General features: G+C 48.1%; 1 protein-coding gene across 1 annotated transcript in view; it reads right to left on the bottom strand.

The window, feature by feature from the left end:
- The window catches only part of KIF26B (kinesin family member 26B), a 464,415-nt gene that overhangs the window by 292,054 nt on the left and 155,344 nt on the right, over nt 1-17,017 (bottom strand). Inside the window, exon 3 of the mRNA XM_039237500.1 lies at nt 3,929-4,465. Within this exon, the coding sequence (XP_039093431.1) occupies nt 3,929-4,465 (537 nt within the window). The remainder of the gene's footprint in view (nt 1-3,928; nt 4,466-17,017) is intronic.

Raw genomic sequence — 17,017 nt, 5'->3', positions numbered from 1 at the left:
GGGATTCAAATAGATCACTGATATTGGTATCCCTGTGCTAGAGTTTATAAAATATTTTCATATTTTTATTGACTGTGGTCCAATGACCTACAGGGTTGGGATTCCATAGGTGAGGAAAGAGACTGAGCCGTTAAGCTACCATCAGCTGGTGCCATGGACCTGACCCAGGTAAGACTGTCTCTGATTCTCCCACGGCGACGTGGAAGACAGTTATCACTCTACGGAACTGGATTCTGTGATTCTGGATTGGAACCACAGCATTCTGTGGCTTCTGAGTGCTATGTGAGCAGTCTCCCCTGCAGGTGTTTACTAAAATCACTAGAAATCATGCAAAAGCAGCTGCCTTTCAAAAAGATGGAATTAGGGGTGCCTGGGTGGCTCAGGTGGTTGAGTGTCTGACTTCGGCTCAAGGCATGATCTCACTCACGATACGTGAGTTCAAGCTTTGCCTCAGTCTTGCTGCCGCCAGTGCAGAACCTGCTTCAGATCCTCTGTCCCCCTCTCTATCTGCTCCTCCCACACTCACACTCTCCCCCTCTCAAAAATACATGATAAACATTAAAAACAAAACAAAACAAAATAAAATGGATTTCCTCAAATGGATTATTCAACTTAGAAAAAAAAAAAAAAAGATGGAATTAACCTGTGGTTGACTACAAGGAACTACCCCAGACATGTCTTTTCAAAGTCAAAACCCATGTGGTCCAAAGAAGGTTCTAGAGTATTTTCTGCCTACCATGTATGTATACAGATTGTGTTAACTGCCTACAAGATAATAGCAGAAGGTCTTTCTGTGAAAGACAACCAGAGATTGTTAGACGTTGGTGGGGGTAACAGGGGGCATGAGGAATTTGAGGGACCTTCCTGTCACCCACGTGAAGGTCTACCCCATCCGTGTTGGGAAGCCTGTTCTTATCTTTTCATCCTCCCTGCACTAAAATGGGAGGACAGCGTCCTCTTCTCCCTCATTTCCACAGGCTCCAGATCTCAGCATCGACAAAGTCTAGATGCTTCTCTGCCCGGCGAGCAGCCCTGGCCCCAGTCCAGTGGGCTACCTGCTTTGCAGGGAGGGAAGCAGGAGTATGGGCAGGCAGGAAAGTGTGGTCAGCTTTGAGAGCAGTCAGCCATGTCTGCTGAGCTGGCTACACTGTGAGCTGCAGAATATTTATGGCAGGGAGATGTTCGTAACCGGAGCCATTCAGTCTGGCCGGACGCGGCTCGCCTAGCCCCGGGCATCAGGATGCCACAGCCATAACACGGGGGCACAGATTCACAGCCAGGCACCGAATCTCTTTATCCCAGACAGATTCCTTTTGATCCCTTTATCAACCAGGGGGAAATGCATGAATTAGCCTGTCCTGGAGTTGGAAAGAAGCGTTCAAATTTACCCAGGAAATTGTCAAGTTGGCAGCGCGTGTGAATCCTCTGATACCGGGTGATTCACCTTCCTTGTCCGTAAGGACCACAGGACCGGAACCTGGGCTTCCTGCCCAACACAGGAGCCCCACAAACACCTCCCATGGTGTCCGGCACTTGGTTAGAGTTTCATAAACATGTGTGATTGGGCAGGAAATTCTTTCTCAGCAGACACGAAGGAAGAGGGGGAGCAAAACTAATCAGGCACAAGTAAAAAAAAAAATACACCAATAATCCTTAATTGTGCTTTCAAGCAGCATCTTCACCCCCTCCCCCCATACCAACTTTCCTACCACTCTATTTTCTAGGAAAGCACCAGCGCCCAATCCCCCCGTCCTCGCTCATTAGGGCTGTGCGGCAGCTGAGTCTTCTACCTAGCACCTGATAGATGTCACAAGAGCTCTGGGGCCCAGGAAGGTGTAACGTGAGTGGCCTGTGTAACATGAGTAGGGTGGCTCGCACAACCCGGGGTGTGTTGAAAATGTGACCTGGGAAGAAGAATGTGCAAGCATTTTATTTATAGTAGCGAAAACCGAACCTCAAGTAATTGGTGCTTCGTTATACGAATTAGGCCACCCTCAGATAATGGATCATATTTATATAATGGCATACTATGCTACCATTAAAGACCCTCTCTTAGGAGAAACACATAATGGCATGGGAAAATGCACCCAGTAATACAAAGTGAAAAGCAGATCACAGAATTAAACATAATCACAACTGTATCAGTTGTGTTCGGATAAAATCCCAGGTGGAAACATACCCAACTGTTCTATAGTCCCTTTCTTGGCGACGTTGATATTTAAAGTCTTATTTATACTTGCTTGGGTTTTTGGTGTGTTATTTTACAGGAAATGTATTACTTTTTATTAGTTTTCAAAATCATATATTTAAAATCTCTAACAGAAAAGGCATGTTACTCAACCGCGGAAAGAGGCTATTCTGTCTGTGCCTTTCCTGGTTATGTTCAAGCGTTAGACGATAAAGCTCTGTCCAGGGGGCTGTTGGCTCAGCATCAGATTTTTTATACTCACAATCCAGAAAATTCCACCCAAAAGTAAAGGGGCAAATAGGCCACTGCAATACAACAGTGATTTTCCTTGGTATGCGGAGTCAGAAAAGGAGCCATGTCTGGGAAAGATGGCGAAAGGACCCTGCTCTGGGGTAAAGCTGGGGGGAGTCGGAAGTGGTGAGCCTGTGTTCGCCACTCTGTCACCAACTGTGTGGCCGCAGGTCATTCGACTTCTCCAAGTACTGTGCTCCCCATCTGTAAAAGGAAGATCTAACATCTGTCCTGCCTGCTCACAGGCCTCCTGTGAGGTTAAATGAAATGATGCACCCACCATATTTTGTAAACTTCAGAGCACCCAGTAAATGGCAGTCTGGTGATCCAAGAATACTAACTTAAGATAAGGATCCAGGCTCCTCACTTTCCTTCAAGATATCAAGACAAGCCATCTACACTCCCTCTTCCACTCTAGAAAAGTCACCAGGAATTTGATCAGCCACATTTAACTCACTTTACGTTCCCCCGCGCCTTTGCCCCCACGTAACAAAACTATGCTGTTTGTTCTCTCAACTTGTTTCTTTTTTTCCTCTGGGGAACATGGTCAGATTGGCTTTCTCCACCTCCGCTGAGGGGAGGGGAGGCCAAATGCCTGGATTCTTGCCACTAGAATGTGGATGGAAGTTACCTATGCCCCTTCCAGGCTGGGTCCCGCAAGTCTCCCTGTGAGATTCTCCACAATCCCTCTCTTCCCTCAATCCCTGGCTGCTTATGCAAGATCTGGTGGCAGACTCTGAGGCCCCCTGGAAAATGGTAACATGGAAATGAGTGGCCAGGCACCAAATACACCCAATACACCAGAGCCATGAGTAAGAAATAACCTGAGATCATTTGTTACACCAGTAAGCTTCCCTGACTAATACACTCTATGACCGTGGCCACCCCTCCAATCCGCAGTGACTGTCAATGCTTTCTGCTGCTTCCCACATGATCAACTCAGGGGACACAGAGAACACATATGGTAAACCCAACCCTCACCCAACAGAAAATTCACCCAAGAAAAGTTAAGACAATGTTTTACGATTCCTTGGCAGATTTAGGACCTGTTCCCTTAATTTCTAGAGGGAAACTCAGGAGTATGTGCTAATTTAAAGAACTGAAAAAGAGAAAATAAGAAAACGGGAAGACACTTTCAGTAACCTAACCCCAAGTATTTAAAGTGAGCTGCAAATAGAAAAAGGTTATGGTCCAACAAGGCAGAAGAGGTGAGGAAGGGAGCCTACACCTTTTTTAGAAGGTCCAGACAGTGGGAGCAGAGCACTACCATGGATCACTGGCCCCTCAAATATTTCGTCTTTATTTAGCAATGGCCAGGGGGCCCACGTGGAAACACTGGGCTCCAAGTTGGGGAGTCCCTGGAAGGAAAGGGCAAAGATAGGAAGCGCTACCCACTTCTGGGCTTGGACTCCAACCAACCCTATTCCAACTTATTCAGAGGCTACTTACCTGGTATGGGTACAGGGTGACCCCGTTGGTTCTCGACAGGGACCAGGTGCCATCCAGGTACTGGTGAGCCTGAATGGCCACAGAGTTGAGGATGTTCCCGTTGCTGGGACTGGTGGCCATCTGAAGGCTGACCTTGGCCTGGTGGGTTGGGGACCCACTCTTCTTCTCTGCCCCATTGCTGACCCCAAGGCTGTTGGGTTTGCCGCTGTGCTTATTGGTGACGAAAGCCATGTAGTTGGAGGAGGCATAGGAGGCAGGCACAAAGGCCCAATCTCTGGGCTGCTGCAGCCCAGCTGTGTGCCGGGACCCCACCAGCATGGGCATGTTGGAGAGGGCGGGGGGCGAGCCAGGCGAGCCATCATAATGCTCGCTGCCGGCTGCCTGTTCCAAGGTCAGCACCATCTGGATGGCCTCCTGCTTCAGCTGGTTCAGGTGTGTGGCACAAATGTCACAGCGGTTGTCCTTGTCATTCCACGCCTTGCGAATGGTGTTGGGGACCTGGAGCTTGTCGTGAATCACAGCCGAGAAAGCAGGGTCCTGGAGAACACACAAGCAAAACAAAACAGGAGAATCTGTAACTCAAGGCTAGTAAAGAGCAATTCAGATGTCGGCGTAGGACTTAAGCCCCAGACGTATTCAGGGCTTGACTGTCTGATGGCATCAAATAGACATGAGCAGCTGGGCTGGCAGAAAAACCTCTAATGGACAAACACCTTTGATAAACACAAGATTATTATGGTTGAGGACATGAAGGGATAATTAAAAAAAAAAAAAAAAAGATTTCTAAGCATCCTCGTCACCAAGATAGCCAAAGAAGGACATTCCAGATTCTTCTCCTTGTGTCCACTAAAGAATTGTAGGGAGTGAGGGGTGAGTGCAGTCAGCCTGGACTGATGCCTGTGGTCTCTGGCTTCCTGTAGCCCATGGAACTTCAGTGATCGATGGAGATTCTATTCTAAGAAAGTCTTGGCCTCATTAGTGCTATGTGCTAAGTGCCATTGGAAGAAAATCAAACCAAACAGGTTCTGGACCAGAGAGTGACCCAGCCAGCTCCACCTGTCCAGCAACCCCTGCAGATTCACCACTGACCATTTGATCTGTGGCAAGCTGGATACATGTGTCTGGTATCCTGCCCAATTCGAAGAAAAATACCTCCATGACAAACAGTCCAAGATACTTTCCCCACAAACATGGTCTAAAAGTACTATTCAGGGGCGCCTGGGTGGCTTAGTCGGTTAAGCATCCGACTTTCGCTTAGGTCATGATCTCGCGGTTCGTGGGTTCGTGCCCCGCGTCGGGCTCTGTGCTGACTGCCAGCTCAGAGCCTGGAGCCTGTTTCAGTCTGTGACTCCCTCTTTCTCTGACCCTCCCCTGCTCACGCTGTGTCTCCTAGAAATAAATAAAACATTCAAAAAAAAATTAAAAAAAATAAATAAATAAAAGTACTATTCAAAACTCTTTAGCTCAGAAACCCTTACCTAAAAGAAATCAGGGGCACCTGGGTGGCTTAGTCGGTGGAATGTCTGACTCTTGATTCCACTCAGGTCATGATCTCATGGTCCATGAGATCGAGCACCACATCAGGCTCTGTGCTGACAGCGCAGAGCCTGCTTGGGATTTTCTCTCCCTCTCTCTCTGCCCCTCTCCTAACTTGTGCATGTACTCATGTTCTCTCTCTCTCAAAATAAACGTTTAAAGAAATCAGAAAATGAAGTTCATGAGGATGATTTCTTTCATTCACTTTATGTTTATTTTTATAGGAAAACAGGATTTCACAGAGAAATAATCACCAGGGGTGTTAACTGTTTACCAGAATATTTGAGTTCTAATTCCAGTTCTACTAACTAGCTGTGTGACCTTGGACATGCTAATTGGCCTCACTGAGCCTCTCATCCGTCACACGAGGCCATGGCCGATCCTTGCTGTGAGATCCTTCCAGCTCCATGACTCTGGCCATAGAGAAACTGGGACAAGACAGTGTGTATGTGTATATTTGGACAGAGCTGTATGTCATTTTGGGGGCCTGATTGAACTTTCGAGATCCTACATTTTCTGCAAATAATTGATGAGGCTTATTTTCCTCTACAACGTTAGAAGAAAGTCTGCCCTTCTGGAACTTACTGTCAGTTTTCATGGGGCAGGGAAACCCCCCAGGGCTGAACGGGGTTTGATGAGCTGTGGGCAAGAGAGGAGTGTGGGGCCATCAGCGTGGGCAGGAAGATGGGCAGTGGGAAGGCAGTTCTTAATTACGATCCATCTTGATTATGCGCTATAGCATTTTGTTTTCCCTGTTAAACTACCCTGAATAGCTCCTCAACAGGCGCTGATTAATTGATTAATAAATCAAGAGGCCCCTTTCCACAGCAGCAGCAAGGAGTGGTCCAGGAGGCGGAAACTCAAGACAGTCACATAAAATGATGGGAAATAGTAGGAGGTCAAGGTTGATCAAGTCTGGTTGACAAAGTGATGCGAACCATATGAAACCTTGCCTGGTGGCATCTCTCTCGGCGACAGCTGCTTTGTCCACAGTCAAATCACAACTCGGAGCATGTGGGACCCCAAGTGGCCAAAGGGGCCCCTCAGAGACCATTCTGGAAACAGACTGCCACTTCAGCATTCAGATAAGAAAACTAAGCTCCAAAGAGGTAGTAGCTTGAACTACCCCTAGTTCATGCTTTTCAGAGCCAAAAAGCCATATTCATCAATGGACACCTAGTTTTTTTGCCGTTTTCACCTCATTCATCTAGGAAATAGTCATTTATTCAAAAGAAGTGTATTTGAGCCCCCAAGATAGTTTTCTGCTTTTTCACAGAACATTACAAAATGAGAATTTTCTCTTACCAACACATGTCATTTGAAAATGTGATTTTTTAAATGACCACACCGTATTTTATCCTTTCGTGTTTCAGCAGTCATTTATTTATCCCCACATTCTACTACATAACCAGAGACACGTAAGAAATCATAAGAAATCTGAGACGGGCATTCAAAAGCAATCCACGACCCATGGCTTATGCTTTCAAGGCACCAAACTATTTGGTTTCAAGAAGCCCCAAGTGAATGGCTGATTTAGAATGTTTCTGTTAACCCAATCGTCAGGAAGAAGTGTCACAGTGAGGAAGCAGATAGAAGTCCTGTCCTGTCCACACATCACAGTCTATTTTCACTCCCTGTGGAATCTGGATTTGGGTCTGACATCTGCAGCTCGGGCAGAGGGGACACGTCCATGCTCCAGAAATGGCCTTTTCTCTTTTCTTCTTTTTTTTTTAAATATTTATTTTGAGAGAGAGTGCGTGAGTGGGAGGGACAGAGAGAGGGGATCTCAAGCAGGCTCCACGCTGTCAGCGCAGAGCCCAATGTGGGGCATGATCTCACGAACCGTGAGACCATGACCTGAGCTGAAACCAGGAGTCAGAGGCCCAAGAGACTAAGCCACCCAGGTGCCCCTCTTCTTGGTTTTTAGTGCCCTCCCTTGAAGTAGTACCTTCTTTACTCAGCCCTATTGCTCCTTTGCCTCTCAGCTTCTAACAGTTAACAAATAACATACGTTAGCCATGCCCTGCACTAGGCTGAGGACCTCAGGATGCGTGAAAACAATTCCTGTCTTCCACAAGTTCAGAGTCCAGGGGGCCTTCTTGGTTCCTGGATGCCACGACCCTTTGCTGCCACCTCCAGTCCAGGACCAATCAACAGACATGGGACACACAGAATTTCAGCGCTCCCCATCTGGTTCCGGAGGTATCAAATAACCAGCAGTGAGAACTGCAGTAAAGCCCACCATCAGTCAGTACAATGAACATGACCACAGACCCCAAGAAGCAGCAAAGAGCCATGGCTGTCTCATCCAGAGGAAAGTGGAGATTGTATAACAAGTATACAATTGCTGGATGATGTCAATTGCTCCCTAAATTAAGCAACCCTTGATCGGAGACTCTATGTGCCTTCTTATCAGCAAAAGACCTCACTTAGTCGGGGCGCCTGGGTGGCTCAGTCAGTTAAGCATCCGACTCTTGATTTTGGCTCAGGTCATGATCTCACGGTTGTGAGACGGAGCTCTGTGCTGACAGCATGCTTGAAATTCTCTCTCTCTCTGCCTTCCCCCCACTTGTGCTCTCTCTATCAAAATAAACAAACATTTTTTTTAAAAGGCCCCAGTTAGTCAAGAGATATGGCTTGTGGAAACTAAAACCCTTTGTGAGTGTTTGTCTATACATTATAAATATTTCAGTGCAATTCAAAACTTCAAAGAGGAATGGTCAACAGACATGGCTTTCCGTTTGCACCAGAGGAAAGAAGATGGTGCCTGGGGGGACAGGCGTCCTGCACAGGAAGAAAAGAGACAAGGAGGCTTCAGAACCACAGAAGGCTCCCACATGCTAACCTTGTTTGCCACGAACACAAGAAGGATTGCAGTGGCCCTGGGAGATGGGCTAGGGGAGCGCCCTCAGGGTCAGCTGGCACCAGAGGAAACCTGGACCCAGGGAAGGAATACATTAAGCCCCACAGCCTGGCTCGCTGCCTGGCTCATGGGCTTCAAAGACATTCCTACCTCTAGTCCTGGTTCATCCTGTGACCTCAGGAAACAATTGCCTGGGAACAGCGGGAACATGGCACAATCCGAATCTCTATCTTGCACATCCTAATTTTCACTTCAGCGCTAACAAAAATGGGCTATTGGTACTTGGGCAACATTTTCATCCTAGACTTTGAAGTTGAAGAGTTCTGTGCCCAAAACATTCTCATCTTTCAAAAACAGTAACAAAATAAGCTTTCCTGCACATCTGCCGTGATGAGGGATTCAAGAAAACACTTGGGCAACTGGTAATGTTCCTTAGAAGGAGGGTTGGGGCAGATACCTCATCTGCCCAACTGCTCACTGCTAGAAAGGAACACAGAAAACTCTGGAAGATGGTTCTCGACCCTTTTACAGCTCTTCTACTTCTTCTACGGGTGTTTCAGGAGAAGGAGTGTCCTGATGTCCTGACACATCCCTTAAGCATCTCTTAGATTAATGACTTTCTTTAGGTTGAAGCCCCCTCACCCCATCTTCTGATGGACTGATCTAAGAAATTATGATGAAATCTCTCTTCCTTAGGCAATGACGTCCAAGCCCATGGCTTCAATAGCCACCTAGACCCTAGTGACTGGGAATTCTCTCCCTCTGTCCCTGCTAGTCTTTCTCCTGAATCCTAAGCCCTTATATCCCATAGCCCCCTGGAAAACATCACCCCGATAAGCACTCTTCAAGCTGACAATTCAAACTTAATTTTATTTGCCCCTAAACCTACTCTTATTCCAACAATCACTATCAAAGTTTAAACAGTATCCTTATCCATTCAGGCGCCCAGGCTAGAAACCTAGAACCTCCCTCATCTCCTCCTTACCCCTTCCAATCCAACCGCCAAATGCAGGTGGTACTTTCTGAGAGCTTTTGATGGCACCTTTACTCATGCCCACTGTTATGATAAAGCTGTGATCACTTCTCACACCACCACAGCCTCCCTGATTATAGTCTTGACCTCGAACCCACCTCCCCCCAAGATGATTTTACTGGAATGCAGACCCAGTGGTGCCATTATCCCAGTGTCCTAGACCTGCGTTCCAGGAGCTATCTTACTTCTGTATTTTGTATGTGGAGAACTATTTCTCTGCTAGATCGTCAGCTCCTTGAGGGGAAATATTCTTTCTTTCCATCTTTAATCCACACACACCCCACCCATGTCTCAAACAGTGCCTACTTCATCGTAAGGGCTGGACAGATATTTGTGAAATACGTAAATGAATGAAAAGAATTCAACTAAAGCAAAACCAGTCAAGGAGCATCTCATTTATTTTGTCTAAGTGAGCTAGTTGCCTATTATACAATTATCATGACACAAATCCTCCCAAATCGAAGGTTATTAGAGTCCTCCAACGGTATTTGTTCCAGTAAATTAAAAGGACCTAATGTGTACCAACCATAACCAAGATTTTACCTGGCTTGTCCTTAAACTATTCAAATATATTCTCCCTTTTCTTGCCTCAACACACGATCTAGGACACTTTCTCCTAAGTTCCCAGAAAAGTAATGTTTATATGCAAAATTTGGGGGCGGTTGGTGGGTTTTTTTGTTTGTTTCAGAGGTTGTTTTTATTTTTACCATCAGGCCAGCTCATCGGCAACAAGAGAAACCTACCTGGACAAGGCCAGGTCAACAGGGCACCCCTGGAACAGGCGGGCCAGACCCCCCAGCAAGCAGGCAGCAAGCACACTGTCTGAAAGCAGGGCTGCATGCAGACTGTGGACTGAGAGTGAGAACACGGGAGCTACCACCCAAGCAGACCATTTGCTAATGGTCCTCTCTGCTTTCTGTCCCATTTCATCCTCTGCTCAGCCATAAACGCTAATGCCACTTTTGAGGACAAGGCTGTCATTTTTCTCATGTAATTTTAGCTAAAATTACTTTGACTATGTTCCTCCAAAGCCTCTGGGTCTGAGAGCAAGGCAGCAGCTGGAGTCAGTGTCCTGCGTGTGTTGTACAAATTCCTGTCCATGTTTGCTTCTGGTTTATTATCCTAGAGGCCTCTGGTGACAAGCTCGTCAAGACTGAAATTGTTCTTCAAAGGCACTTTCTTTCTACTTCGTTCCTAAACTTTCTTCCTCCATAAATGCCATCCTGTGAGGCCTGAGATGGAGGTCAGGACTCCGAGAATGCCATGTTTTGTTCTCCACTGCAGGCAGCTTCCCAGAAGATCAGTAGAATTCACCTTCACACTCCTTACAATCTTTGCAGGGAGAGTTCGCATTCCCACCCCCTCCCCACCTGCCGACACCTTCCTCAGCGGTGTTCTTTTCCTTCTCAAGAATCATTGTGTTCTTCATTAGCAGTTCCATCCCCAAAGGCAGGTGTCAATGTCAATGATGCTCTTTTTGGAACAAAAACAGCAGAACAGAAAGTTTGCAAAACAACAGAGCGCAGACCTCAGGTGCATCTGAACCAAGAATATGAATACTCTCACTCCTGGCTCCACATTTGAATATCTGCACCCGGACATCTCTCCAAGAAGCAGTATTTTATTTTATTTTATTATTTTATTTTATTCTATTGCCTCAGTAATTTCAGAAGAAGAGCGAGCCAGATGATTTGGCCGAACCTTAACTAACCGTTGGCAGAAGGGAGAACGTGAACAGATGAAGTCTAAGGATGGACCCGAAATGTCCATGTACCGGTGGACATAACTTCTTCCTTGGGATGATGTGGTCCTCCATGCTCACCAGCCCCCTGACTTGCACCTGTCACTTTCCTCACATGCTTCCATGGCCCGTGGGAAGATCCAAGGGGATGCCTACGGTCGTCACGACCCACTGTCCTTCTCAAGTGAGATTCTACTTGCCCAGCCATCTGGTTGAACCTGCCCGCCCGGGGCAACTGACTGACAAACGTCAGTGTCCTTTACTGCTGCAGTTCATGGAGTCCCCAGACCCACAAACAAGGCATGTGACCACCCTGGAGGGAAGCCAGGGAACACATCAGGCTGTGACAAGTGATGACGTCTCACTGCCCCTGGTGGTGGAGGGTGACCCCCTTCACAGTGGCTACCATTCTCACTAACGTCCCTTAGCGGTCCTCTCTGTTTGGCATGAGGATGCAAGGCTCATTCTGCAAAGTTCCACGGTTGCACGAGGGAGGGGACGAGAGGGACGCAGAGAGTTGCTGTGAGTGAGGCCTGAGAGCCAAAGCCAAACACGGCAGCACAGCAGACCCGGCCAGGCTCAAATCACAGGCCTGCTTCTTTAACGTGAAACCTCCCTCTGGCCCATCAGGCCACGTAAGGACCCACAGCTCCTTGTTGTCATCTTCATCATCATCACCGTTACCGACCAGTCTCATGCGCCAACCGCACCTCACTCAGTAACAACGATCACCCGCGAACACGAATCCCCGCGTGTGAGCAAGAACGAATGTAAACTCATGCCAGGTAATGAGCTCCAAAAGGCCAAAAATAAACCGCCAGAGGAAGAATGTGAAGTGTCACACCAGAGCTGTTCTACATAAGAAACCAAATTAACCTGTAATGTAAGTGACTGGGCCCAGCCTAAGCCACCCTGCTCTGCAGGAGAGCAGGGAGACCGGCTGTGCAGCTCTGGCGAGAATGATCGAAATGATCGAGTTCCCCACGCAAGGCTGTCGGGCCGGGCCGGCAGGATGCAATTAACACAGCTGCTTGCGGCGAAAAAGCGTTGCTGCTGATAAGACCTTCCTCCTTCAAAAGAAGAGGCAGCTTTTTAATTAGAACTTAATATGATTAAGAACAGTTCACGAATTACTTGAAAGAGTAGGTGAGGGGTCCCCTGCTATGATCATGCACATTTTTTTAAAACCCGTGTGTCTCATCTTTTCTGACTCAAAGGCATGGACAGTGTCTGTTGATTCTCTTGAAAGCATTCGGTTATAAGTGGGGGAGGCTCAGGCCCCCACTTTACCGCTTAGTAGCTATTTCACTGGTAGTCATTTTTTAGCAACCCAGCCTAGCTTCAGTCCCTTTAGATGTGAAAATAGGAATTGATGGGACACCCAGATGGCTTGCTCAGTTAAGCATCCGACTCTTGATTTCAGCTCAGGTCACGATCTCGCAGTTCGTGGGTTCAAGCCCCGCATCAGGCTCTGTGCTGACAGCGCAGATACCATGTAACATGGTCGTACGGTCCCGTACTTTGGGGAATGCTAAACAAAGGTAGCAATTAGTGTCAGCGTCACACTTCTCAGCATTGAAAACCACACCTTGTGGATATGAATTGAGTCCATCAGATGATGGTGGCAATGATGGTGATAAGGATCCTAGGGCGAGCTTTTGTCCAGGAGGATTTAGCAAACACTCTGGGCATGAAGAAGTGAGGAGACAATCAACATGAGACCGTACGGTCCTTCATTAACATCTTTCCCATTATGGTAAGTCAAGGTTCTCTTCCAAGAAACCAATGTTAAGAATGGGTCCGTGGAATTCCTGGACGCAGACTGCATGACTCAGCCTTCTCTGTGCTCAGTGGTGAGATAATGGGGTCGTTCGTTTCCACGGAACTGAGAACACAATGCTTTCCAACTGGAAAGTTCTCCTCACTTCTCCCCAAGAGTGGGCAGTTCTCCAAAGGTGCCCTGCTGGATGTTCAGGTTGAATCACAGAGCCACCAACTGGTAAGTGCCTCTGAGGTTACCAACCTCTCTGCCCAGGAGGTGGAAAAAGAAAGATGACTTCATCTTAGCTGCTTAACTACCTTCAAACCTGAAAATCCTGCCTTCCAGTCTACCCCCGGCCCTGGGGAGGGGGACCCATTCACAAACAGATCAAGTCTTTAGGATGAGGGAGGAGATGCTCACCGAATACCTATTTAAGTGTTTCCCTGAACTTCAAAGTTCTCGTTCAACCTGACACAAAAATAAAGGGCAGGACTTCAAAACTATGAGGCACTAATCAAGAGTCTAGTGGAACATGCTAAAATTCTACCTTTGAATTATTAAAGTCTATCTAGATTAGAATGTATTTAAAAAACTTTTTTAACATTTATTTATTTTTGAAAGACATGGAGAGAGACAGAGCATTGGTGGGGGAGGGGCAGAGAGAGAGAGAGGGAGACACAGAATCCGAAGCAGGCTCCAGGCTCTGAGCTGTCAGCACAGAGCCGGACACAGGGCTTGAACCCATGAACGTGAGATCATGACCTGAACCAAAGTCGGATGCTTAACCGACTGAGCCACCCAGGCGCCCCTAGATTAGATGTATTCTTATATGCAGGCTATAACGTACTATCAGGTGGCAACGGCTTTTTTTTCAATCTCTAAGTAGTTGTATTAGTTTAATGCTGTTAAGGAGTCTGTTAATTATCTAATTATGAAATTGCCTGATGCTCTTTTTCCTTCAATGGATTTTGTATGCATGAGAGACTTGCAGAAATGCACTTGGTTATATTTTTTTGGGCTTACCACAAAAAGATAAAGTACCTACAATTTGAGCTTGGTGCTGTTGTTTTTTCTAAAGATGAAATTTTAGCTGACACACTCTGTTTCTTCCACACCCTAAAACATAAACACCCCTGCTCAGCCCCCTGTGATGTAACCCTTGTGACCCAGCGCTTCCCGCCCCATGTGATCTGCTTCCAGCCGTGTTATGAGATGTCCTTCTTGTATAGTCAGGGTGGGCATCTTTCTGTCCGAAGAAGCCCCTGCATCTCCCTTCCTCTGTGCCCTCGTTCAAGTCCCTATCCTGATGGTAATTCCTACCCTGCCTCATAAATGACAAGGAAACTTTCAGGGGTGCTGGAGATGTTCACTATCGGGGCAGTGGTCTCATGGGTATATATGCATATGACCAAATGCATTAAATTGTACATTTCAAATGTGTACTGTTTACTGAATGCCCATTATATGCCCCTGGAACTAAAAAAAAAAAAAAAATACCCTTGTTCATCCATCTTAAGGCCCAACTTGGGCATGAAGTCTGAATCTCAGAAGGCACGTCTTCCTCCCGCTGACTTTCACACACTTCTCTGTTCTGAATTAATCATATCGCTCAGCAAACACTTCCTCGTTAGCTAAAGCGGTGCATGTTCTATCTTCACAATCACGGTAAATGCCAAGGGGGCAGAAACCAGGCTGTCATTTCAATAGTAACGATGACTTCTACCCTGGCCCCCCACCTTCTCCCACCCCCCACCCCCCCACAAGGGTCTACTCAAGATAGTGGCCAAGGTGATCCTTCTAAGTCTGAAATCTGATGCTGACATTCATCGGCCTAAAATCTGCCCGGGCCCCCTGACCTCCCTCAGAGTCACATTCCGCAGGACCCAGCCTCCTGCGCCTCCCCACCCCCAGCCCCATGACCTGCCCCCGACTCACTGCGCTCCACCACAGGAGCACCCCTGCTGTCCTGCATCGCCCCAGGAATGTGCACTCCGCCTCGGTGGCTCCATGCTTGCTCTTCCTTGTGCACGGAGAACTCACTCCTATAGATATCTGCCAGACTGCCGCTCACCACCTTCAAGGTGTTCAACTACCACCTTGCAAAGGAAGTCCTCTCTGAGCACCTGATTACACCTGCAAACCACCCCCCAGCACTCCCTAACCCCCTTCCCTGCTCTCTCTTTACAGCACTGCCACCTTCTAACATACTCCCCTGTTACAGAGCCCCTTCTTTGTCTCCCCCTGCGAGGTATCAACTGGATGAGAGCAGCAACGCGTGTCTATGTTGTTCACTGCTGGTACCCCAATGCCCAGAACAATGTCTGAAATATAGTAGGCACTCAGAAAATGTTTGCTGAATGAATGAATGAACGAATGAATGAATCCATCTTCAGGACAAGGAATGTCTACATTTAAGAACTTCATCTTTTTTTATTTAAAAAAATTTTTAATGCTTATTCATTTTTGAGAGACAGAGAGAGGCAGAGAGCAAGCCTGGGAGGGGTAGAGAGAGAGGGAGACACAGAATCTGAAGCAGGCTCCAGGCTCTGAGCTGTCAGCACAGAGCCCGACACGGGGCTCAAACTCACGAACCGTGAGATCCCGACCCGAGCCGAAGTTGGACGCTTCACCAACTGAGTCCCCCAGGCACCCCAAGAACTTCATCTTTCTCCTGGACCTTTATAGCTTTTGGTTTTGTACTAAAGTTGTCGTTTTCTTCTTTGTGTTAGATTTTAGGGTCCTCAGGGGACTGGTAAAGCTCGTTTGCCTTGACACCCCTGCTTCTCAAGGCGTTGTTTCCAGACCACCCCCCTGCAGCAGAATCCCCTGGGAAGCTGTAGCACACAGATTCCGGGGCGGCTCCTGGATGCTCTGTGCCCAGAAGCTCTGGGAAGCAGGGCTCCAGAATGTGCATTTCAGCAAGCATCCGAGGAGATGTGTCACACTGTCCGGAAGGGATGGGAACAGAGACTGAGCTAGAGAAGGGAGAAGGAGCAGGTGGGATGGGACCTCTCCCCTCTCTCGCAAGCCCCTAACCCCAGCTGTGGACACCTCTGCCAACCTCAGTGCTGGGAATTGCTTGTCCTGTCATCATCCAGGATGATGATAAATGCTCGTGGACACAGCCCAGAGACTACAGGTATAAAGCTAATGTACCCCACAAAATCCCCTCCCTACTCTGGTGGCTCTCAACCCCTGGTGATTTTGACCCCTGGAGGACATTTCGAAATACCTGGAGACAGTCACAGTCGTCACAACTGGGAGGCAGCTACTGACATCGAGCAGATAGAGGCCAAGGACACTCCTAAGCATCTAACACAGGAAAAGACTCCCAGACCAAAGAACGACCCAGTCCCCATGTCATCTGTGCCGAGGTTGAAAGCGGGGCCTGAGCCACCTCTGGACGCCTTGTCACCCACTGTCCTAGGAACGGATGCAGGACACAGGCAGGTGCTCTAAACCCAGAGGCAAAGCCAGACTCACTTCAGAGTAGGGATACTGGATTCTAAATAGCACAGTCTCTTCATAGCGTGACCGTTGCCTTGTGGCCAACAGTCGTGCCGGACTGTGGATGCACGTGAGCTGCTGCAGGAAGGCACAGACCCCCGCACGCACCAGTGAGCGCAGGTCCCCAGCCTCTGGCCCCCCCTTCTGTCTGGACACACCTGCCACTGCCCCCCTTCTACAGCTGTTGGGGCCACCCGCTATCTCCAGGAGCGCGGCAGCAAAGGGCTGATGTGGGCCCAAGTCCCGTCCATGTGACCCCGTTCATCTGGCCCGCAGAGCCTGTCATCTCCCTGTGCTGCCCGGCCTGGCTGGGAGAGGGCACAGCCGAGGCTGCTGCCACTGTGAAATGGCTTCAAGCCTCCAACCGGATTGCACATCATGGTAGCTTCACAGTTTCCCCCTGGGACAAGCAAAGCCCATGCCGTGATTGGAAAAATTACATCTCAAGCATGTGACTCGATGCACTTATAGAGAGGACCAGGGAGTTCACTGTCCAGAAGAGCCCACAATTACGTGCCAGGCTGTGCACTGAGAGGTCCGTCGAGGGAGGTCACAGAGGCTCTGGCCCTAAGTGCCCCCCCCCCCCAGAGTAGACCCTTCGAGACACTTTTATGTCCACTCACGTTACACGGAGGTGACGTGACACA

The sequence above is a fragment of the Hyaena hyaena genome, unplaced genomic scaffold (assembly GCF_003009895.1).
Source record: "Hyaena hyaena isolate Hyena2069 unplaced genomic scaffold, ASM300989v1 scaffold_127, whole genome shotgun sequence".
In the NCBI taxonomy this organism is placed as follows: Eukaryota; Metazoa; Chordata; class Mammalia; order Carnivora; family Hyaenidae; genus Hyaena; species Hyaena hyaena.
This window is presented reverse-complemented; position numbering and strand designations above follow the sequence as displayed.